The sequence below is a fragment of the Perna viridis genome, chromosome 7 (assembly GCF_037379345.1).
Source record: "Perna viridis isolate PV_CMFRI_1.1 ecotype Kerala chromosome 7, ASM3737934v1, whole genome shotgun sequence".
Classification (NCBI taxonomy): domain Eukaryota; kingdom Metazoa; phylum Mollusca; class Bivalvia; order Mytilida; family Mytilidae; genus Perna; species Perna viridis.
In genome coordinates, this window is record NC_142451.1 from 45,944,215 (window position 1) to 45,969,089 (window position 24,875).

Consider the following 24,875-nt stretch of genomic DNA (forward strand, 5'->3'; position numbering starts at 1 on the left):
ATATCACTACCGTTTTTGTGGGAATTCTGTTTTTTTTGGTTTGGTTTTTATATGAAAGTTTCTTTTTTTTTTTGGGGGGGGGGCGGGGGGGGGGTTACATTGTGCATATAGATCGTTCCAACTTTATGTTATCAGGTTAAGGCCGTGTTCCTAAATTCTAATATATTTCAGCGTCAATTATTCGATTATGGTATTATTTTCCCATCTTTTGAGATTTGTTACACATGTCTGACTTCCTTCGTTTTTTTGTTGTTGACTTTTGTTGTTTTTTGTTGTGTTTTGTCTTTTTCTTTGTTTTGTTTTGTTTTGTTTTGTTTTGTTTTTGTTTGTTTGTTTTTTTTTGGTATCTGTTTTAGTTTGTTTTTTTCGGCTTTCATTTTAGCATTTCATTACATTTTAACTGTACAAATCAATTTGCCTTCTTTTCTTTCCACTCCGTTTTTTCCATTCGTGTTGTTTAAAGAATATACTGAAGTAAGAACAACATAGTTGTCGATTTTTAAGGCAATATTTCTATTTTTTTTATTCAATTATTTTATATCTATTTTGTTTGATCAGCTTTTGAAAGTTGTTATGTTCCTATAATATTATATTTGAGCATTCAATTACCTTTTATATATTACTTTTGTACACGTGTTGCGTTAATTCAATATCCGACCAATAACCATTAAAAGTAGTGAAGACACATAATCAAAGCTTTAATAAATATCATTCATAAGTTAAATAACAACATATAAACAGACTCGCGATGTCTAATATTCCTCCACGTACACTACATTGTTAAAAGCAGCGTTTGCAAAAAGGTCAATGTAAAAAAGATTAGTAGTGCATTTCATACAACAGTTTTGGCATATAAAAGGACCTTGGACATGAATGACCCGCGTTATAATTAGCGAATACAAGCTCTAGGTTATATTTGGTGCTTTGTGTTTTGTAAACTTTGGCCTTGGCCATTATCCACTAGAATTGTTAAACTTTGATACATTTATCAAACAAACAGAAGAAAGACCGGATGTAAGCATAAAATAGATAGTGGGTTGTCATGACAATTATGTACCTACATCATCTTTCCTAAGACATGCCCATAATATTAAACAAAACATTATTTAGAACACGAATTGTGATAGTGATAAGAAACGTTTAATAAGTCAAGATATATAAGCTCAAATTGTCTGTGTATAAGGATTGTAGACAGATCATTTCATTTGAAGTAGCCCCTAATAACAATTATAATATTTATTATGTAAAACTTATGCTACAGAGAAACTTTAATCTGTTAAGCTATACAACATGTAATGAAATTGAGACATAGAAATGCACAAATAAGCACATTTAGATGATTAATGATAAAATAAAACTTTTAAACGACAATTAAAGGCACAAACTTTGCTTTTTTTCTGTTAAACATTGGCCACTGAAGTTTTATGTATCGGTATATATATTTTTATCTATCTGTTGTAAGTGATGGGAAGGAATATTCAATTATTTGACTTGGATTTAACTAATTTATTTTTAGTATTAAGAATATATTAACTTCCTATTTTGAAATGTGTATAATGAGGAAGAGTTTTTAACCTTATATGTCAAAATTAAAGGCATTTAACATCTAAAATATCACTTCCTCAACAATAGCTTTAGGATTTGTGTTTTGTAGAACAGTTTTGTAGTTTTTCTTCTCATATTGTCTATAATTCTGTTTTAAATTATAAAGAAAGCAAAATAAATGTATTATTAGAAAAATACTGTACAATACCAAATGGCTGTCATTGGTTGTTGTTTCTTTTATGCAGTTAAAGTACACAGTTTATCAAAAACATGTTCAGACCTCTTTAACCACACAATTGAGATAGTCACTCAAACCCATGGAATTTCCTACATAAAGTGAGAGTCCTCTCGTTAACGAACACGGTACAGTATGCGATAATTATTTCGTTAAACTCGATACCTAATTAAGTATACTGTATTTTATGTATGTCCTTATTAAAAGTGTGAACGATTTAAGACATAGACACAGAAATCACAATTTTCTTCATCCACATGTCCCCTTAATACCATCAGTCGATATGTGAAGAGGCAAGTATTTACTATGAATGTTGTGTCACATAAAGGCAATGTACGTGTTCAAATGGCTGCATATAAATCAATAACTATCATGATCAAACTTTGGCATATCTTGACATCATGGATAATCCAGCACATGACGTTTTCTGAAAAAAAAAAGAAAGTCTTCATGTTGATCTCGTATAATTACCCTGATATTATAAACTATGAAAGAATACCACCGCTCTGCTCCCTAAAACCCCAAATGATAAAAATGTTGACAAATTATCAGACAGGATGTAAAATGATTTAAATCACTTACTTTAAGGTATGGTGCACAATGGGACCTTTTAATCATGATTCTTTGAAGGGAATATTAAATCATATTCTATATTGCAGGTTGAGTTTGGAATAAATGATGTAATCCTATATTCATAAAAAAGCAAGTCCATCTATGGAAAACTCCTAAAACAATATTTTGATCAACTCTAAAATATAGCAAATTCACAATCAGAATATTTAAAGTAAATACAAGAAAGATTCATATACTTTGATGTAGTTGTGAAGGAAGACCAACGGATTAGGATACCTCTTTGCGTAATGAACTACGGACATAAGTATTGAAGACGTATCAATGGGTAGACGGACGGACGGACGGATACGCCAATTGCTATATCATTACTCAGGTTACAATGTAACAGTTAAGCCGAGCATAAGGTCATCCAAATTGTTAAACTCAAATTTTACTTTAAATTGTACTAGTGTGGATTGAATGAATTTTGCTTCACATCTTTGTTTTTTTTTCGATTGATAAATGATTTTGAACAATCATATTTGTATTTTTCCGAGGCAGTCGGTATATTTCGTGTTTTACCCTTTGACCTTAAAGACGCTCTTCCATTGAAACGCAAGTCCCCTGATCGTAATTCTGTTTCCAGATTGCCCAAAAACTGATAGCATAGTGGCATTCGAAAAAAACTGTATCGACATTGCGTGCCATGTGGTATTTTCTGAATGAAATGCAGAAAATTTAAAGTAGAAAGAACAAAATTGTACCGCGTCGATAACTTTCGTTAAGATAGTACTTTCTATAGTCTAGATTTGAAAATAACTCAAGAATAGGCAAAAAGACCTGAATATTTGGAACTGGACAATATTTTATGCACACTTAAAAAACATATTATAGATAAATGCAACTAAAGGATCCATAAATATCGAAAAGCATCAGAAGACATTTTATTTAAGAAAAAAACAAAGTCATACAGAAATGAATTATAAATGGGCAAAAATAGAAAGCAAAATGTATTTGTGAAAATCGGGTTTTTTTGTTGGGATGATTTTAATCATATAACATTTTTACTTTGCATAATCGATTCTCATTATGACATTGATTTGGCAGTTAACTGTTGGAAACAATCAATATTAATTTCTACAATATTATAGTCACATTACAAACGTTCTCTGTATGATAATGGTTGCTATCTCTTTAAAAAAAAACCATTTAGAATATAATTCATCTTTTTATTAATAAGAGATAAAACAACCAGCTGCTGCATTTGAAACTCTTTTTTACAATGTTTTACTGTGTATGTCCTTGTTAATTTAACGAAGGTTATCTTTCGTTCCCTGCAATATGAGCATATTAACCATCATCTCATTTATTTTATTCGAAGAAAGATAACTAAAACTTTATCATAAGACAATATTGCTGAAATTTTAACCCAAGTTTTGCCAATATTTGATGTATTTGAAAATTAATTTTCTTACATGGTTGTGTTTTCAAATCGACGAAATATGTGACTGTTTGTTTTTGCGCTCGGTACTTATTCCTGGGTTAGGACAAACATTTCCATATTTATAAAAGAAAAGCTTGTTTGTTTGTTTCTTTGGGTTTAACGTCCGAGCAGCAATATTTCAGCTATATTCAGACAATGAACATGAAATTGATGATAAAATGAACATGAAATGATGATGAAATGAAAAATGGGATGGGACATAGGATAATGGGGTCGACAAATGTTGATTGCCACTGGAAATAGGGGGAGGTGGGTAGGGTCGGGCAATGTAGCCTCCTGTGGCGGAGCCCTATGGTTCCTACTCCGGGAGAATACCACAGTAGGGTTCCTTAACGTGCGAGGAACGTCGCATTTTTCCCAACACGGTGCACCACTATGGTTTGCGGTCAGGTTTTTGTATTATAGCATGACAACTCCAGCATTGTAACACGCCAGGGTTACCCCATTCCACCACCTGGGGCACACATCCCAGTTGCTCTGTGGGCAGAGCGCCAAGCCCCAGGCTAGGTTTCTGAGCACTACTTAGTCGCCTAAAAGAAAAGCAGCAAACACAACCGTAACTGATGAACAATATAATACAAAGACATTACCAAATGCGTGTCCTCTATTCTAAAAAGTATGCTGCGAATTAGAATTCACAATATAACATGGGTAGATAGAAGAGGTCGGTAGAGGGAACGATGTCACTATCTCGCAATCGTGCAGGTTACTCTCTCTTGAAACTTGTTTGTTTTTTGTCAACAAATGAATAACCGACAAAGAGCTCTCAAATTTAAGTTGAAATGTATTCAACTAACAAACAAATCAAATTACTTACAACTACCATCTCCCCATTCTCTATCCATCTTTCTATGTTCATATCAGCTCCTAATGCTTGGTTTGTATGTTGTTCTACTAATTTACCATTTTCTGCGTTAACTAAACTCTACAATAAAATATAACAGTTGAAGTATATCATTTATGAAAGAGATAATTAAGAAAATGGCTAATTTTTCAGCATGCACGTATTTCAAAGTGTTGTGCATCGTGATCTGTTTGACGCAGGTTTTAAATACACAACATTTTAAAGTATTTGGGGAATTGTAGTAGTACTAAGGGTCAAAGTTATTTTGTTTAAAATGTTGGTTGTCAAGGCTGTCCTAATGTCAATTCTAATTTACAGATGTTATATCATAAATACCCAAAACATTTTAGAAAAGCCCATTCGAGGTCAAATGTTTTTGTTTTTTGTCGTATTAAAATCGACAGCAATGGTGTCAGTCATTCAATATTTCTCAATTGGATAAATAAATTTCACTATTTTATAAATATCAATGTAAACGTCTACTTCGGGTAAATCCTGTTATTTGAAACATTGCTATTTTTTGTTTAATAGGGGTCATATAAATTTCAAAAACGATCTGCTTTGTACATTTACATTTGACCATATAATTACCCTATTATATAAATGATATCCCTTTTAGAATAATCGTATCAAAAGCAAAGATATAAAAACTACGTGAAATAAACACTCAAATGCTAATTCGATCCCTAATAATTTGCTTTAAATCTTTAAATTTAAACGATAGTTAATACCTTCATAGGGGAACCATCAATATCTGCGGAATCATACGGTTGACCAAGGTTGAACTTGAATTCCCGTCCACCGGGCATTCCAACAAGACCTACATTGATTACCCATCCATCGCCATCTTTTCCGTACGTAATTGCTGTCCTTGCAGCCTTATAAAGCTCTACCTTATCTGCCGGTAAACCTTCGGTTATAAAAAAAGAGCATAAAAAAACTGAATTAAACTATCATTAACGTACCAATGTTTTCAAAACATTTACACATAACCACAACTCTGGTATTTTTATCTCTACCAAATATCGGAAATATAAGTATCAATAAAGTGCATATCGATGGGACCAGCGCACAACTGAAATGATTTTGAGTTAAAGAGTAATCAAGGTAACCAAGGTTATAGCGGTAATCAAAAGAATGTAATCCAGGGACAAAGATAAGACATGGAAAACAAACATACCCAACAAAGAACACAAAGTAACTAATATCATACATACAAATTAATAAACGCAAACGAGCTACTCGGACTCCACTAAAAACTGGGAGCATGGATCAGGTGCATCGGTAGAATTACGTATTGTAACACACTTAGAAAACTTTCTCGACGCTAGTACTAAACATGACATGGTTATTTATTTTATTGTTGTTCTCGGTTAAACATTTCCTTTTGGTATAGTTTAAACCTATCTCTTTAAGCCATCCATAATCTTATATATAATGTGCACATGGATTGTTTTGGGGGACACATAGAGTTTAAGTCAGCAATTTAAACTTAAAATAATTTTTACTTTTATGATTCACTGTTACAAATGATGTGAAGCATGGATCGTTATTTTATGAGTTATATTGTTCTAGGCCATCGCTCTATTTCTTCAAAACCAAACTGTTAACTCGGGTGAGCAACACCATGTGCATGTCACACAATCTTACTAGAATGTTAATACAGTTCACAAACCGCTTTATAACAATATGATATGTTGGTCAGTGGAACATCTAACCAATTATAGAGGTGTTGGATGAAAGTATTGTCAGTGAGTAATGATAACATATATAACACAGTCAATCCGTTCAAATCTTTGAGATAGAGTGTTCTATAGATATATGGCATAGATACTCAGACTTCAAAGAGAACACGTGGAATGTTTTGCAAGATAGTTCCAAGTTTTTAGCATGTTTTCGAATTTAATTTTAATCCTATCTTGTTGTACGGGTAAAAGTTGTTCTTTTCTATTTGTTTTTGTTTTTGATTTGTTTTTGGTTTTTTTTGTTTTTTGTGTTTTGTTTTTTGTTTTGTTTCTTTATTTTTTGTTCGTCACTTTGATTCTTCCGCCGTTGTTTTGTTCATGAAGTTTGTTTTTGGCTTTTTCAGTGCAACATCTTATCTAATCATTTAGTTCATACTTTGAAAAAAACTTTAACTTTTGGCTAGAGAAGTGTAAAATAAGAATGTTTTACTTGATTTCAGAACACTTGTTATGCATGTAAAGACATGCTTGGATTTTTTAAAAAAAAATTTGAATGTTAAAGTGCAAAATACTAATGAAAATAAACTCCATCGCCAGTCTCTCATGCTTTTCATTTCAAGTCGCTTTAAACAGAGAAAAATAAACGAGTTCACTCTTAATTAACTCAACGAAATCGTCTGAATGAAGTAAGCATGTTTGATTAATGCAATGGAAACAGGAATGATTAATTACATTCCAACATTAATGGGAAGAAGCATATTCAATAGATGATAAGGATGTAATCCATAAGATTACTAATTAAAAGACATGATTTTATGGTTCTTTCAAATAATCAAACAAATACCGCGCCAATGTTCTAACAAACAAGAGCAACTGCAAATAGTATATCACGAGCGTGGCAGATGTTCTTAACGTTGTTATAGAATAATCAGAAAAATTCAACATTTGTACTCATGTAATAAACAAGACAAAATCTTTTTTACAATGAGGGCCTGCGAAAGGAGTTTTCAGTTTTTATGTTTTAATAATTTTTCAACAAATGTTGTACACGTAAAATTCATTTGGATTGGGTTTTACGTGAAATTTACATGAATATAATGTGATTTCTTGTATTATTCATAGCAAAAGCTCCATGTGAATGAGTCAAATAACATAATTATGCATTGCTGTTCTGTTAACTGTCACAAACACGATTTTTTGATAACAGTTACGAATATACGAATACATGAAAACTACCCTTGTTAAACACAAATTGTTCTCTAAACTTTTACTACAGAGACTGTGAAGTCAGGCTCATATCTTAACCTACACTTAGAAATCGATGGTAAAGGAAAACTTTAGACCAAATATGATGACTTTTCATTCAGAATTGTCAACTTTCCTTTCATTTGTGGCAACATCCCTTCAGCACCTGCGTATGGAGTGTTCATATCACAACCCAACGTTATACCAGAGCTTGCCGAAACTACGCGGACTTTTTGTATCGCACTAGAACTCTTACAAATAGACTTCTGGAACAGGGTTATGTTGCTACAAGATTGAAGTCATCACTACAGAGGTTTTATGGTCGTCATCATGAACTCGTTATGGTGTATCCATCAGCACCATGAACACTGATTTATTCAACGGGTCATAGTTTTCTTTTCTTCGTTTGTCCACCGCGGATTTGACTTTTATAAGCAACTCGGCGGGTGTTTCTAGAAAAGCAGAGGACGCTTACCCTACCGGTGCACCTGGTCCATGCTCCCAGTTTTTAGTCCGAGTTGTTCATTTACTTTTGTTACTTTGTATGTATGATTTTAGTTACTTTATGTTCTTTGTTGTGTATGTCTGTTTTCCATGTCGGGTCTTTGTTCCTGGATTACATTCTTTTGATTACCGCTATAACCTTGGTTCCCTTGGTTACTCTTGAACATGCATAACATGAGTCCGAGTTGCTCATTCACTTATTTTACGTTTTTTTTTTGTTGTGTCTATCTGTTTTCCATGTCTGGTCTTTGTGCCTCGATCACACTCGTTTGATTTCTGCTAGAATCTTGTTTTCCTTGATTACTCGTTCCTTTGCATACCAAAATTCCAAAAGTTAAATATTAAAAATGAAAATGAAATATTCTCTGTCATTATTAATATGAAAGAGATAGTAGGTATTACCAATAACCTCACTAGTTTTATAAATCTTCAACATTTTCGATTTGGGAAAAAGATATGTTTTTATAGTTTTGTATTAGATTTCAAGCTTTCTTTTTTCTTTCATTTTATAGCTGTGTTCAGCATATGACTTCATCTAGCATTTAACTGTGTTCATCATACAAATTTGTCTTAATATGTATAGATGAATTTTTGAAAGACATAATTGTTCATCATGCTGTGTTTAAGCAATGCTTCTTTTTCAATAAAAGTCATCATACTTTGATACCAGCTAACTCTGTACACGAACATTTTAGCTGATAATGTGACTAATAAAGAATATTTTCAATGCTTTACTTCAAGATTATTTCAACATTAAAAATCTTCATAGTGAATTTTTCAAAGAGTTTGTTAATAGTTCTGTATATGAATGGTCCATATAATACAATTTTGGTATGAAAATTGAATCATAGGTTATGAGAAAAATAGAGGTTTTTATGTAAGCAAATAGCTGAAAATGGTCCCTTTTGTTATTTTAGTAAAATAAAACCCAGTTACTAATCCATAAAATGAATATGATACAATTTCTTCTTGTTAGATCTTATATGTTAATCCGTTTTAATTCAATTTGAGTTAAAATTGAGTTGTCTATTAAAATGTTTTGTTATAATGACTCTAAAATACCAGATATGGTTCACCGTGGCCTATGATTCAGATTTCTAACAGAATATCAACCTTTTAGTCTTTATTGTTCAAAATCTGCACAGTGGATGTTCTTTAAAACAATTATGAGAAGATGTTTTATATTTAGTGTACTCATGTTATGCGTGTTCATTTACATTACATTTATTATGTGCACATTTAAAAAAAAATAAAAACTGCTACCTTAAAGTATTAAAGTAAGTTACTGCGAAGCTTTCATTATTGGTGTTTTTTGTCATTGAGGACTCGGTTAAAAATGAAAAAGTCAACACTGTACTTCATGTAAAACTGCAACACTTACAAATAGAATGTAAATACATCAGCCTGTAAAAACGAAATAGACTTGCTTGATGTTCTATTAAAAGTTTACTAGAATCCTTAACCACTAAAGTGTTATAAATGACCCTCTGACAACGCTCCTCAATATCCATTAACGGTGTTACCATAGAGGTACTCGCATTAAGAAAGTTATGAATTACAAAAGTGATTTTTTTTATTTTACAAATATCCTTCTAAAACTCATTAAGTTCTGATGTGTACGTTTAAAACATGTGAAAACAAACAACAAACCCAACACGTACATCTAAGAAATGAAATTATGATGAATGAATCAGGCTGTAACTGTGGAAGTGAAATATGGAAGCTCATAAAGGTAATGGTATACGCAAGAGCCGAATTCAACTCACATCCATTAACATTGCACAATTAAGTGTTTTGAGTATGCGGCATGTTTCACATATAACAAAGCTCGTGTTTCACTTATTTGCTGAGTCAATGAAGACAAGCGGGTGCCAGTATTAATTCAATAATACCTTACTATAGAAAGACGGAATTTTGTACGGAAAAGTGAAAAGGTGAAAATGAAAAATAAGTATACCACTGTAATTACAAAATGAGAAAACGATCGTCAAGGATAACATTCTAAAAGACAAAAAATGAGGATTGTTTTGAATATTATTAAAAACCACAAGACTGTAAGTCAACAGTTTATTTTAATGCATCAATAAAGTAAAGCGTAAGTCTGGAAAACAACCAAACAACACAGGAATGAATGTATCTCCCAGCATTGATGTACTCATTGTCAACATACATTCCAAGAAGGCATTATGCAATAATGATAGTTTGGAATTGCAAAAAACAGAACGTTCAACAAATGCACAATGATTTGTCGAAAAGTGACTCAACAGGTTACTGAGGAAGGCAGAGCTGCTTTGTGGAAAAAGCTATTTAAGATGTTATTATGACTGAATACAAAAAAGTTAACCGAGGCTTCATTTCTTGTATTGCTCATATCAGAACCGCTCAGTGATGGATTTGGCTTCGTATTTTATTAGTTTTAGTTTTGCATACTATTTGTATACAGTTATTTTTTTTTATTTAGACTTTCCTATATATTGATTCTACTACTGCAGATGCAATAAAATCCTGTCAACTTCTGAGAAAGCTCTTTTATTTAATATATATGCTCTCTATTTATAATTTATTATTATGAATATGAAAATTTAATACAATAGCTTGAGTTTAATCAAAATTTGAATGACAATTTGGACAAAAATGATTAGCTGTAGCGTGAATTAACTTTAAAATTGAATGGCAAAGAGTTACAATTTTTCATTCACAGTATATATTCACTTTTACATTGTTTAATGGTGTAGTTTATCGACATACCCCCACACCCACCACCACCACTACTACCATGATAAAGAAAAGAAAATATGGGTAAAAAGGACAAAAAATGTCATCGGTCATATTAAAGCGTTGCACTCCTTTTCTCGTGTTATTGTACAATTCATTACTACAAATTCGTCCATCAATCAAGAGACATACAACATAAAATATTTTCCCCGTAAAAGCTGCTGTTAATAAGGCGGACGAGTAATCAAGGGAACCAAGATTCTAGCGGAAATAAACAAAAATGTTATATAGGGATAAAAACCAAACGTGGAAAACAGACATACACAACAAAGGACACAACATAACCAAAATAATACACACAAAGTAAAACAAAGTAAATGAGTAACTTGGACTCCACTAAAAACTGGTATCATGGACCAGATGCACAGGGTTAGGGTAGGCGTCCTCTTCTTTCCTAGAAACACTTGACGAGTTGCTTATAAAGAGTCAATTCCAGGAAAGACAAGTGAGGGCAAAAAAAAACCTATGACACGTTTAATAAATCAGTTTTAATTGTGCCAATGGATACACCATAACGATCCACGAGTTTATGATTACGACCATTAAACTTCTGTAGTGATGACGTCAATCTTGTAGCAATGTAATCCTGATTCCAGAAGCCTAATATAAAGACGTCTAGTGCGATACAAAAAGTCTGTGTAGTTACGGCAAGCTCTGGCATAACGTATGAGTTGTGATATGAAAATGACGTATGAGTTGTGATATGAAAATAACATGAGTTGTGATATGAAAACTACATACGCAGGTGCTGAACGGTTACTTCATTGATTTGTTACTTTTTTTATTAAGAAAAATGTCAATCATTTACAGGAATATTCAATCAAGGTAATAATTTTTAAATACATCTTTATACACAAATTCAACTACAAATGCAACTTTTTTGTAACATGGTGAAATGTAAAAAATACTTAAGCTGAGGCAAGCCAGTGATCAACAATGTTAACCTTCTACTAAGAATCATGCAGACTGTCATAGATCCATTAATGGTAAAAATACATTTGATTGATATATCAATTTAATTAATTTAGGGCAAAGAAGACTGCTTTAAAGTGGAAACAATTTCACTGGTAATACAGTCATCTGTAGTGAGCCGAACAGGCGGGAATTATCTAATTAGACTTCAACTGAACTAGTTTGCTTTATTTATTCTAACCGTGGAGAAACTCCTTGTGGCAAGTTTTTCGTAAATGTGACAGCCTTAAAGAGGACGTTGAAAGTTGAACAAAATTATTTGACCTATTACTTCTTTTCTTTATTAGCCTAAATCTTAGGTTAACCTGTACGCAAATAATTCTTTCATCGTTTATTTTAATATTATTCATTTTAAAGACCATTCCGATTATTCGACGAGTGGTATGCAAATCAAATGTCTATTATATCATGTTTTTGCAGAAATCTTTATACTGTCAATAAAAACAAACACCGATGTTAACGAAACATTTCTTACTGTGATGATTATTTATCTTGGATATATTTATGGACTTTAATAATTCGGTAGAATTTGGAATATCATTTTCATTTGGCTAATGAGATACACTTATGCCTAGTTTCTATATAATTGGTAATGTTTTTGTGCATGGCTAAAAAGAAAGTATTTTATGGTTTTCTAATGTTCCTTAATTTATTTGCATATCGAAAAAGTTGCAGGTTATGCAATGCCCATGGTGATTCAATATGTTCCATAATAATGCTGTATTTGCATGTTAAATGAAACATCGAAATTTGCAAATATATCATATTATCTTCCTCTGTGTGTGTCATTTGTAACTTCTGCAGCCTGTATAAAGTTACATATGCATTTCACAGTTGAAAGCCAAGACATTTTAACATTTAACGGCTTTGGCGTTTGCATTATAATTCCTTGCTTTTGAATGGCTGCTGTAAAAAATTGGGAAGGTAAAAAACCGTTTAATTACAACAATACTTATATACATGAACTTAACAATAGTAAGCGCACAAAGGCAAATATTCGACTTCATATAGATTGATATTAAGAGGATTTTCAATTAACATAAGATCATACAGACATGAATGTTTTTAGTATATTCAGTGTATAGTAAATACATGCATTCCCGAAAAGCCATTGACAAAATATGTCTTTCTAGATAGAATTAATGATTATTATGGAAACTAGTTAAAACGTCTACTTGATGTGTTGGAAATATTCTAATTACATAACCTGCATACTGGTGGGACATATAACACTTAGTACTATGATTATTACAACTGCTGGAGCAATGTAGCAGTGATCAATTAAGTTAAAAATAGTACAATACACTTTACGGTCCTTTGAAAGTCAATATCTATGAAATCCCTACATGAACATTTAGCTAATAAGTGATATTAACGGAAATGTACCGATTAAGGATGTAGACCTAGGGTAAGGGACACAACTCTTAAAAATCATTGGAACGTTTGTATGCAGCATTTTACATCCATCTTAAGTAAGAATCTAATTAACTTGGATTGATTTTATTCTGCTTCAAACAAAAGCTTGAGAGGCTTTGGTGAAATTAAATATGATACAAACATATCATTGATTTCAAGAGTTCTGTCCTTTAGACTAGGTCTACCCCCTTAAGATATTTACCTACGCAATTAATTTTATTAAACGTACCTTCCTCACAAAATTCAAGACTTTTTGAAACTCGTGTTTTGGATTTACATAGTTTTTATTTTATTTACTTGTTTTTTTATTTTCACTTATATTTTGTTCATATCTTCTACTGTTTTGATTGCTGATTTTACCGACAAAAAAATAAACTGTAATATAAGCGAGAGGTTATGCTCGTTATAAAACCCGGTCTTAGCCGCCTTTCATTTACATGTGCCTGTACCAAGTCAGTACCATTTCGGTGATTTTCAACTTGTAGGTTTTTATACTGCTTGGTTTTATCAGTTCGGTAGTTTTGTTATTACCTTATTCAAAAGCAAAACGGCCATGTTTAAAAACGCATTTTGTAACTTCTTAATGAGATCTTACTGTAATTATCAATCAATCTAATACTATACACCGTAAGATCTGCCCAATTTAATCAATTTAAACAACAAAAACAACGTTTCAATAATTACATTTTTTTTCTAGTAATCGTTTTACTATTATATTTTATACTCTATATGACTTTGCAAATGAACACGTAATACCAAAAGTGCAAAAGAGTGGATAGAATAAAGCAACGCCCGGGAAACTAATAGGGCATCATACAAATGAATAAGACAATTGATGTGTTAGGGTAAGTTGATACTAAGAGTTGAAATACACTTCATGAGTCCGTATTGAAAGATTCATTCTTAAATATTACTGTAAATGTTTTGGCTTAAAAGGAAAAAAAAACAATATACGGAAGAGGCCAGGAATCAGAGCAGGACGCGTTTTTAATTCGTGACGATCTTGGGCTTTGTTTATTTAAAGTCAATGTAAAGTTACTTTCTTTCTAATCAGGTGTAGTTTTTAAACGATATGCTTATTACAGTTTTATCCCACTGCCGGTCACAGATACATATATATATATATATATATATATATATATATATATATATATATATATATATATATATATATATATATATATATATATATATATATATATATATGTATGTTTAGGTAGTTCTGCATATATGGGAAAGTATGCAGAGTTATATTTTAATAGGTACCAGTATCGCATTGCATATTCCTGAGCGGGTGTACGTCAAAACATGGATGCTATAAAAATATAGTGCATTTTCTTTTTGCCTCTCTACAAACGAAAGTGAAAGTAGAATAAATAGCTATTTATAGTTGAAGACTCCCTTTCTGTCCGATCTTCGTGGAGTCACCCTATTTTCTCTGCGGGAAATTATTTTTTCACATGTCCTTAGAAATGCTACATAAGTGAAATTTTTATTGAATCAATTTACATATTTTTTAAAAAAATCCTAAAAATATGCACTTCCCTATAGAAGTCTATAGAAAAATTAATACGATACTGAGACCTTTATACTATGAGGGAGCGTAAATCATCAATAAATATACTGCCAGTACTATTAGGTTCGTCAATTCGAACGATTACACATAAAATAAGGTAAAGTTTACCAAGAATAATCAGATTAAGCAGTTTATTAGCAAATGATATCTGCTGCAAGAAAACCAATTTGGAATATAGCACAAACAATTTACAGAAGGTCTGTCTTTGCTATTAAGTGTTCTCAAATAGAACTGTTGAGTAATACTTATGAAATATGATCTAAATCACGTCTGCATTGCGCATCTAAATAAACACCCAATCTGCATATTGTTATGTCCCTGGATAAATCCCGAAAATAGTTAAAAAGATTTGTTTTACACATCAGGTGGAGAAATAAACTAGCCGTAACGTTTACGCTTATCGGCTGTCAATCTCCCTGATGTAGATAAAAACAGGGTGGTAATTAGTGTTCTGAAAGACCTAAGGCTATGTTGGAAGATATCAATGCAAAACTAGCAATAATTCTTATAATTTTGCTCTTAAGTAATGTTTAAAAAAAATACAAATCCAAATCGATTGTATCTTACAGATACATTCATACATAAATAGTAACAGTTACAAATTGAAATATCAAAATTAATTAATGTCTAATACCTGACGTTATTTTCAAAAATAAAGAAAAAGAAGTAAGTCGCAAAACCATTGGATTTTGAAGCGGAGAAGGCTGGAGTTTTCATGTAAATTAGACTTTTTTGCCTCAGCCAAAGATCATGTAAATCATTCAAACATTACATGAGTAGATCAGTATGGAAATGCCTTTGCATAGGCATTTTAATGAAAAAAGTGTGTTAAACCATTGGTTAAAATTGCTTTATCACTTCGTTAATACAGTCCCTTTTCCTTTTGCAAAAGAATACTTCAGTGAAAAAAAATTAACGCGGCAGAATCCCATCATGATCTTGATTTTGCTAACTTGGCAACGGAAACATTAAACTAGGTGGTCCTTAGATTGATATGGGTTCGAACTCCGCACGAAGCCAATTTAATTTTAAAGTTCTTTTAACATCGCATCTGAGATGTTTATAAAACGGGATTCATAGACACGATTATTTATTTATTTAATGTAAATTGTCAGACACCACAAAATATTGCTCTTTTAGATGCATCTGCCAAAGACTGCAGTTCATATCAAATTTAACTAAACTCCTCTTTCGAATAGAATCTTCTTCGTGCAAATAATATGATTCTTATAATTAAAGACACATTATTTAATTTTTCATATTACATTCAAACTCGAAAATTATTATGAGCAACTGGTCTTGACAATTTTCGAGTTTGAATGTAATAACATTATTTATGTAATCTGTCTTTAATTATTATAATCATTTTATATAGAATCTAAATCCACAATTTCAATACATCTCCATCAAAACAGCTGAAAATTATTTGGGCGTATATGTATCGATTTCCACCGATGCGATATAATCGCCTGTTTAACGATATAAGCAATTCAATAAAATGCAAAATGGCATTAACATCTTACTAATTAGCAATGCACCGATTATCAATTCATTACTTCCTTGATTATACATCATTTTAACTATTTTTTTCCTGCCTTTTCAGACATTTAGCCAAAACAAGTTGTCTGCAACTGTTTAAAATGTCTTTTTGTTAAGAGTGATGAAGTACATTCTTGGGAACATAATAATAGACTTATAGTGCATTTATTTTTGCTTATATTAATTTTGTTTGAATGTTGTTTGAAAATAAAAACATTATTTAGCTTATGACCAGACAAGAAAAGTTCCCAGAGAACGGATTTATAGTTGGTTTAGTATATTATGAATACTTGCATTTGTTGATACCAAATGTGATTGTAAGGTTTAATGTGTGTTAATAAGTTGTAATTACTGAACCCAGAAATATTTTTTTATTGATTAATAGATCGATAGGTCGTGTGTAGTTACGTCCATTGGCCAAGTTAAGTTCATCGGTACCTTGTCAAACTGGCGAATGGAACAAAGGTAGGTATTTGTTTGTCATACATGTAATTGCTGTTACAAATCATCCACCACCCCTTTAACAAACAAACAGATCGTCTTTTTTTCATTTGTATGAGGTACATTATAGGTATGAAAACAGCAATCCCCTATTTACATTTTGAAGTATTTTCAATACTCCTGGACTTGTAAGATTTTATAATTCACCATTTGACCAACAAACCGACTTAACTTTTGATGATAGAATTTCTTGTTGTCGGTGTTATTGCCAACACAGCATCTGTATTCAGGAATCAAATTCAATTGAGCTAGTTACTTACAAATAATATCAACAATTTCCAGACCTTAATTTACGAAATAAGCATCTGGATAACAAGAAGGGATCCTACTTAATAATCATTTTTTACTGATCTAAATCGACGATAGGAATTTAATCAGCATCACTAAGGTAAAGTAAAGAAGCCAAGAATATATATGTATCTGCAGTTTGTCAAATATATCACTAATTGAGATGTTTCAGTACAATTATTTGAAAAACAAACATAAAGATGATTTTTGCAGTTATGTAACATCATAGTTAATAAGTTAATAAGTCGTTTTTCTAAGTCTTCCATAAATTTTGTAGATATCCTGGAGCAAACATCCTGAATACTTGCCATTCTCTAGGGGCGTCCGGCTAAGATATACGTATGTAACCTAGTACAAGGTAGAACTTTTTCATACTGCAAAATATATGTTTTCACATTGTAACTATGAGATGAAAAAGTAGGAGTTGATCATGATCAGATTAGATATTATGAATAGCGGAAGTGCTACCAACGAGTGGAAGAGAATATCGTCACTGTGTTTAATAGCTCATTTTTGTATGATCCGTTTGAATATTATGATATCTGCTCTTTTGCTTATTACCTTGTCGAGTATACATATTGAATTTTAAAATTTATTTGTGTTTTTAAACAGTTTTTGTTTAGTTTTAATCAATAGCATATAAATATTGTATGAATCGTAAATTATTTGAGCTTGCGACAACGGGTCAATGGAATGAAATTATCAAAAATGTACTTCAACTCAGAAATGAAGTATGGAATTTCTTACTTGTATTGTTCTTGCATGTCCATATTTTCGGGTATTAGAAACGTCGGAGGTGAATGTGAGAGTTAAACGGATGAGAAAAAGATATTTCTGATATAATTTTGGAATCTTAATACTTGAAATTTTTATTCGTTCTTTAAGAATCACAGACGTTCTTACTTCAAGAACGAATTAAAGATTTCTATACATATTTTTCATACAAACCTGGTATTCAATTTTCGAAAGCTTTGTCTATTTTCATCTTAACTAAATATCGTCAATACGTAACTATCACTTATCTAATAAGGAAGCATGACAAAATATGAAGCTGAATGACGCATAAATGTTCAATTATTTTGTTTTGTGATCAAATTTGGTCTTATCATATAAAGCTAACTTTTGACATTAGAAAAGAATGAGATATTAGAAAGCTTAGGTTCTGTGATCGAACGGAAATAAATGTGCTTCTTTATCAAATCCAAATAGGGAATTATTGATGGGGAAATATTATATAAAGGTTTCAATTGAATTGTTACGTAAGTGAAATAAATAGTTATGCAAGTGGTTGCTATTAATGCATTCATGTAGAAAAAAACTAATTGCTTAAAGTGCTGAAATAGGGTAAATGGAGATGATAATCAAATGTCACTTCGCTTATTCAGTCGTGAAGTATGTTTTGGTTAATGAAAATAGAATTTTGCCATTGAATAATTAATAAGTACAATAAATATGCACAAAAAATGTCATTTAGTCATCCCTTTAAAAATGACAATAGGGTATGGAGGTCTCGTTCTAGTTTCATTTTCTTAACCGGAATTTCCAGCGTAGAACATATTGAAGACCGGAGAGCGATTTGCATTTCATTTTATACTTCCGGGTACTCAAAACGCTGTATAATAATGCAAAATCTTCTATTTCATTTTTTTTCTTAATACCTATATCATGTAGAAATAGAAATTTGTAATTTTTATCAGTATTTTTACACAAAAAAGAGATCTTGCCTTTAACACTGAACTCAACGCTCTCTAAATGACAAATCTCCATGCTTTTGAATAGTAGACTAGAACTCATTCTCGTGAAATCACGGGGTCCCATGACGAGACTTACATACCCTATTATTCGTATAATGTTGGGAGATTGGATTACGGGAAACTATTCTAGGTTCCTAAATCGTACGTGATTGAAGTATCTAAGTAGCATTTCGTTTTTGTTGCTTGTTTGTCTTTTGTTTTGTTTTATTTTGTCTCTGCGTTTTTATCAATAGATACTTGACTCAACAAGAAAAAAATAATAATTTCTGATTGAGTTTTTAATAACACTATTTCATAATGATTCGTAAATTGTTGAGGCGAATTATATAGGCAATAATAGTGCGCTGACTAGATATAACATGGATTAACAAAAGAAGTTAAGAACCGGTTAAAGAATGCTAGACTGATTGATTCAAACTAATGCTGTTGAATTGTTTAATACCGGCTGAAAAAATTTAAAACATGATTAAAAGCCGCCGAGACATGTCAGCAGTAATTAACAATGAAATGTTTTACGTTACCATGAGGAGTAGTATGCAGCCGCTTATAGATGATCAGTCAATGTCTTTCTACAGTACAAACGAATTTACAAAAATTACACATGGAAATCTAAATGGTCAAAAGGGGAATCGGATGTGGCTGGTACTTATAACTTCACAATACACAAGAGATCTCAATCATCGATATTGAAGTCACCATTCAGAATATTTCAGCTGCACTCTTTGTCATTGAAACATCCAGCTTGTACTAAACTTCTATCAATGCATTCGCATCCAAAACATTATAACCAAGAGTTATGTGGAACTTAATAATGTTAAATGATGCTCTATGTTTTTGTCTCTAAGTTATGAGTAAAATTGGTTGTTTCATGCTGTTCGCTATCTTGTGGTTAAGTTTTTCATCGTTATATAATTAAAGCCATCCCATTTGATTTGTAATACAATGTCAATGTAATGTTAACCTATAATTATTACCCTTGTTAATTCAATAATTAATGGGCAATTAATTAGCTTACACAGAAAACCTACTTATATGAGGCACGGAGTTTTTCATATAACATTATTTTGAATGTTTAATTTTGTACAATATCTCTGACAGAAAATCTTCCATAAATAAAAACTTATCGGTGTTTGATTGAATATTGTTTTGAGTATTGTTTCGTTTTGGTAAAAACAGCAATGTTAGGCGTATAAAATTTATACAATGAAAATTTTATTTGACATTAAAAGAGTAATCAAGGGAACCAAGGTTATAGCGGTAATCACAAGAATGTAATCAAGGGACAAAGACCAGACATGGAAAACAGACATACACAACAAAGAACATGAAGTAATTAAAATCATACATACAAAATAACTAAAGCAAATGAGCAACTCGGACGTCGCTAAAAACTTGGAGCATGGACCAGGTGCACCGGTAGGGTAAGCGTTCTCTGCTTTTCTAGAAACACCCGCCGAGTTGCTCATAAAAGTCAAGTCCGGGGTGGACAAACGAAGAAAGGAAAACTATGACCCGTTGAATAAATCAGTTTTCATGGTGCAGATGGATAGTTTTGCACATGCTTTTCTCAATCTCTCAAATATTTCTCAATCATCATCATAAATTTAAGCATCGTTTACTATTGGCATCAACATTTAAATATGTATTAAAACCAATAGAAATAGAAATATGGAAAATAACACAGTTTCGGATATATTGATGAAACATTGATATTACAGCATTTACTTGAGTAGTTTATTTATTGTTTTGATTTGTGTTGTATTTGGAATAGTTGGTATCTTATAATTATCCATCATTTCAATCTATTGGTATCGTATTAAGGAGAGCTCTGAACAATAATTCATTTCAATTCTAGACGAAGTGGATTTGATGGCGAGTTTCACGAACACGAGTTGTCAATTCATAAAAAAAAACAATTATTTTTACTTCTATCCAAAAGAAGCTGCTTGTCGGATGATTACATTTTTTTTAAAAAAGTTTAAAGTTTGTTCCTGCAGAGCATCTTTTGATATTATACTTGTCATCACAATTTTGTGATATCGGCTTAGTCCGAGAATAGCACTAATGTGCAGAAAAACATATCGTTGTCTGTTTCATTTTAGTATTATATGCTTGTCCTCTGCTGGCAATATCTAGCATTCAACTTTCTTATCAAATTTACAATAACCAGAAATAGATTTGTAAACGAATTGCTAAAAATCAATATTTGATTAGGACTTTTGGCGCTTACACTAATGTAAACATGTTATACCCGTTATGAGAAAAAAATCATAATATTCAAATCCAGACCAAATGTATGTAAATCTAAACAACAGGATAAGACCGAACCTAAAAGACACAATCAGCATATAACAGGAAGGAAATAAAATAACATTCTCTTTTTCTTACTTGTATTGATTTACGTTTTATTTTATCTATTCACTAATGTTGTGTTGATATAATTCTTTACTATAAACACCTTTTCTTATCTAAAACTCACATAATTTGAGACGGCGGCGTGGATATTTGAGGCCGATTTGTTTTTCCATATTTCAAATCTTTCCAAATACAATATTTTGATGTAGATTTAAAACATAAAGTTAAGACATATTTGTATCTAATCGTCAGACATGGCAAATAAAGGGCAATATCAATATGGTGTACGAAAATTCAACATTTGCTCGAATTCTTTTCACATTGTTCCCTATAACAGGGAATACGGGCCAGCAAATCTTGTCACTTTTGTCTTCTTCTTTTGTCAAAAAGAGTTATTCCATTTAAAGGAACCTTAAAAAGGCAAGGTCGCCTTGAATCACTCTTACATAAAACATTGTATCCTTCTTAGTGTCTAAATTTGGTTTACAAAATATAATTGTACAAGATCATTGATTACTGTTAATAGATACATAAATTGCTAGTACTACATATAAATATCAAACAGTACATTTTTTTCAAATCGACAATGGATGGTTCAGAAAATGATTTTACAGTTCCCTAAGAAAGCAACCAAATTTGGCACAAAATGAAAGAGTTATCTACCTTTTTCAAAGACTTGCAATGCTTTCTATGCAATTTATTTTCAGTTACAAAATAGAAAAGTGTCTTGTTAAGACATGTTTTCATATTTCTGAAGGTCCGGTTAGAAAGGTTTCCCTAAAACGAATATGAAAAGGTTTCTGTTCTACTACGTTAAATACCAAACGATAACAAGGTTAATGACCGATCTAAAATGGCAATCGTTTTACACTATTAATGTACATACTCGAGGCCATGCTGTAACTGTTAGAGAAAAAAGATAACACTAAATTGTTGACAAGTATCCCATATGGTTTATTCATTCAATCTTTGTTCTGTAAATGGGTCAATCAAGAATAAAAAATACTGTATATATGACCATCTGTTTCGGTATCTAAATACCAAAGCTAAATCGGATTTTAAACATCCATTATTCATGTAGAAGTATGCATAGTTAATTTTACATTTAGTACTTCCTTCCAATGGTTATTTTATCATTATAATCCTATTTCAAACATTTGTGACACATAACTAATACTGAATTGTAACAAAAGTCATTGTAGGAATAGTTAATCAAATCGAATCTCACTTATACCTTAAAAGGGGCGGTATCAAATGTCTTTGACATGTCCCTGGTTCAAAAGTACACAAGTCCATGATGTACTAATACTTTATTCGATATCAGTCTCGGATCACATTGAGAAAGGGGCTATTTTTTATTTGCTGATATATCTTATAGAGCGCAAAGTGGTTGGGAAGTCAACAGGTTGCATATGAACAACATTGACAAGTGCATGATTGAGCAAATTACGAAGTATAGTTTTAACACTACCAAGTCATAAACGGATAATTCATCGCACATTTTTCACAGAACAGGGACTCAAAACAGGATTGAAAAAAAAGCAATTGAAATAACAAAAGGCCAATCCTCATTTTAGTAATACGTAAGCCGCCAATGCCCGTACATAAGTATCGCACGGATGTGCAACTATACTATTCAAAGCCGAAGTTTTAATTACAATATCATAGAAAATGCATTTCTAAACCCATAATACTGAATTAACCAAACGAGGGCAACCAGATATTTTTTTCTCTCAAGAGATAGTTATAGATTGAACAGTATATTAGTTGCAAATATAATATTGAGACTGGTCCTTAAATTAAAAGGTATAATGCTATCACGCTTCCTTCTTCTCACTCTGCGTTATCTTAAATATGTTTTAAACGATTCATAATGCAATGAAGAGAATCTCCCGAAGCTATATGCGCTTTTATCTTTCTGTTATTTTTAAGATGATAAGACACACTTTCGCGCCTGAAGCCGAAGAGATTATGCTATGCAAAAATTGTGATGAAGGAATTATGCAACAAGGGAACATCCTTTTTCTGTAAAGAATGATATATAAGTAATATATGCTTTGAGTGTGTATCGTATTTTGCGCGTCGCAAGCATACCAAGGAATTCAAATTAAATAAATCAGAATCATCCTCAATTAAGCTTGACGTTATTATAATACTTCTAAGTACATTAAAATGTGATAACGTTGATGTCAATGACAGCATACTCAATGTTCCATTAATTTCAGACTTTACAAACATGTATTGGTTGGTTAATAAACAGATCTGAGGTAAGACGTTGATAACAAGCGAGAAAAAAAAGAACTCACACACAGAAAGTGATGAATGTAATTATTGATTTTCTATATCGAATGCTCGATTAATCAGTATAGTCAATCATAAAATTTCATTTGTGATGAGTTGCCAAAGGGACTCGTTTCACTTCTTTGATTTAAGGTGTCCTAAGCTTGGAATTCTATTAAATTGTATTAATGATGCAAACTTGGGTTACAAAAAATGTATACTTTATAGAAAAAAATAACACATCACAAAAACTTTAATGAACATTAAGAGTCATATAATACAAAACAAAGAAGAAACAAAAGAAGATCAACAAATATCTTAATTGACGTTACTTAAGTACCATTCTGTGTAAAATTCAGGCAATAAGTGACACATCATTTTTATCAATTTGGTCTTTTTTTGCCTGAAATATATTCATTACATCTAGAAAACAACCGAAAATATATTTAAATTAATTTCTGAAGCATACGTGGCGTAGATGTTTTTACTGCTTATATACGGGAAAAGGGTGGATACATAGATGATTTGAACCAGTAGGGAAAGATTTAATACTGAATCAATTTTTCGCCGCACTAAGCTAAATGGTGCAAATAAAAATTGCATTTAGGTATTCCGATTTGTTTAATATGGAGAAATGTCAAATTGAATTAGCAACATGAATAAAGACTTGGTAGGATATGTATAGATTGGCAAATCTTGTATTTCTTACTTTTGCTAATCTAATTGTATATGAACATCATTCAAGGCTAACAACATAATACCAGTGCATTACGGCAAATGCTTTCGACGAAATTTCGACATACTTAATTGTTAATTGTTAGTTTCAGCACTAGAATACTTGTACAAATATCTATCACAGTAGTTGGTATTTTGTCTAAAACTCTTGCAAAAAAAACAAAAATACGGCAAGTTGGTAAAAACTAATAGGAAAATGGTATTGTGTTGAAAAGGGTAATATGGGGAACACTATAACCATAATAGCTACAATGTATAGCCTGAAAAACTATAGACTACTAAAACTAAGTATAATTATAAATTGTAAAGATATTGGAAGCAGTTTCTTACCTAGTTTTGTTGCCATTTCGTCAAAGCCTTCTTTGGATTGCTCCTGCCAGCTTCCTAAAAATGCTTCTACTCCACTCATACTGGAATGGTAAGATATTAGTGTCCCTAATATAAAAAAATCTCTCAAGTAGTCCTGAACAAACACAGTTGAAATATTAATATAGAATTATGATCAGTTCTTGAAAGAATATCTTATTCAATTTATTTAACCGCAAAGCACGTGTTGGTTAATTTTGTTAC

The 24,875-nt window shown here is 31.5% G+C and overlaps 1 protein-coding gene across 1 annotated transcript; it reads right to left on the reverse strand.

The window, feature by feature from the left end:
* Positions 1-681: 681 nt before the first annotated feature.
* LOC148612945 (fatty acid-binding protein homolog 9-like) lies at positions 682-24,875 on the reverse strand. The gene is made up of 4 exons (XM_088594878.1): positions 24,636-24,875; positions 5,412-5,590; positions 4,654-4,761; positions 682-2,207 (listed from the first exon to the last, which is right to left on the reverse strand). The coding sequence occupies exons 1-4, from the start codon at positions 24,712-24,714 to the stop codon at positions 2,157-2,159; spliced, it is 417 nt and encodes a 138-aa protein (XP_088451004.1). The 5' UTR covers positions 24,715-24,875; the 3' UTR covers positions 682-2,156.

Excerpts from the sequence above, each read along its gene's own strand:
- LOC148612945 (XM_088594878.1), bottom strand. The coding sequence starts at position 24,714 with ATGAGTGGAGTAGAAGCATTTTTAGGAAGCTGGCAGGAGCAATCCAAA. Across the intron at positions 5,591-24,635 it reads CGAAATGGCAACAAAACTAG|GTTTACCGGCAGATAAGGTA; the intron begins GTAAGAAACTGC and ends TTATAACCGAAG. Across the intron at positions 4,762-5,411 it reads TTGATGGTTCCCCTATGAAG|AGTTTAGTTAACGCAGAAAA; the intron begins GTATTAACTATC and ends ATTTTATTGTAG.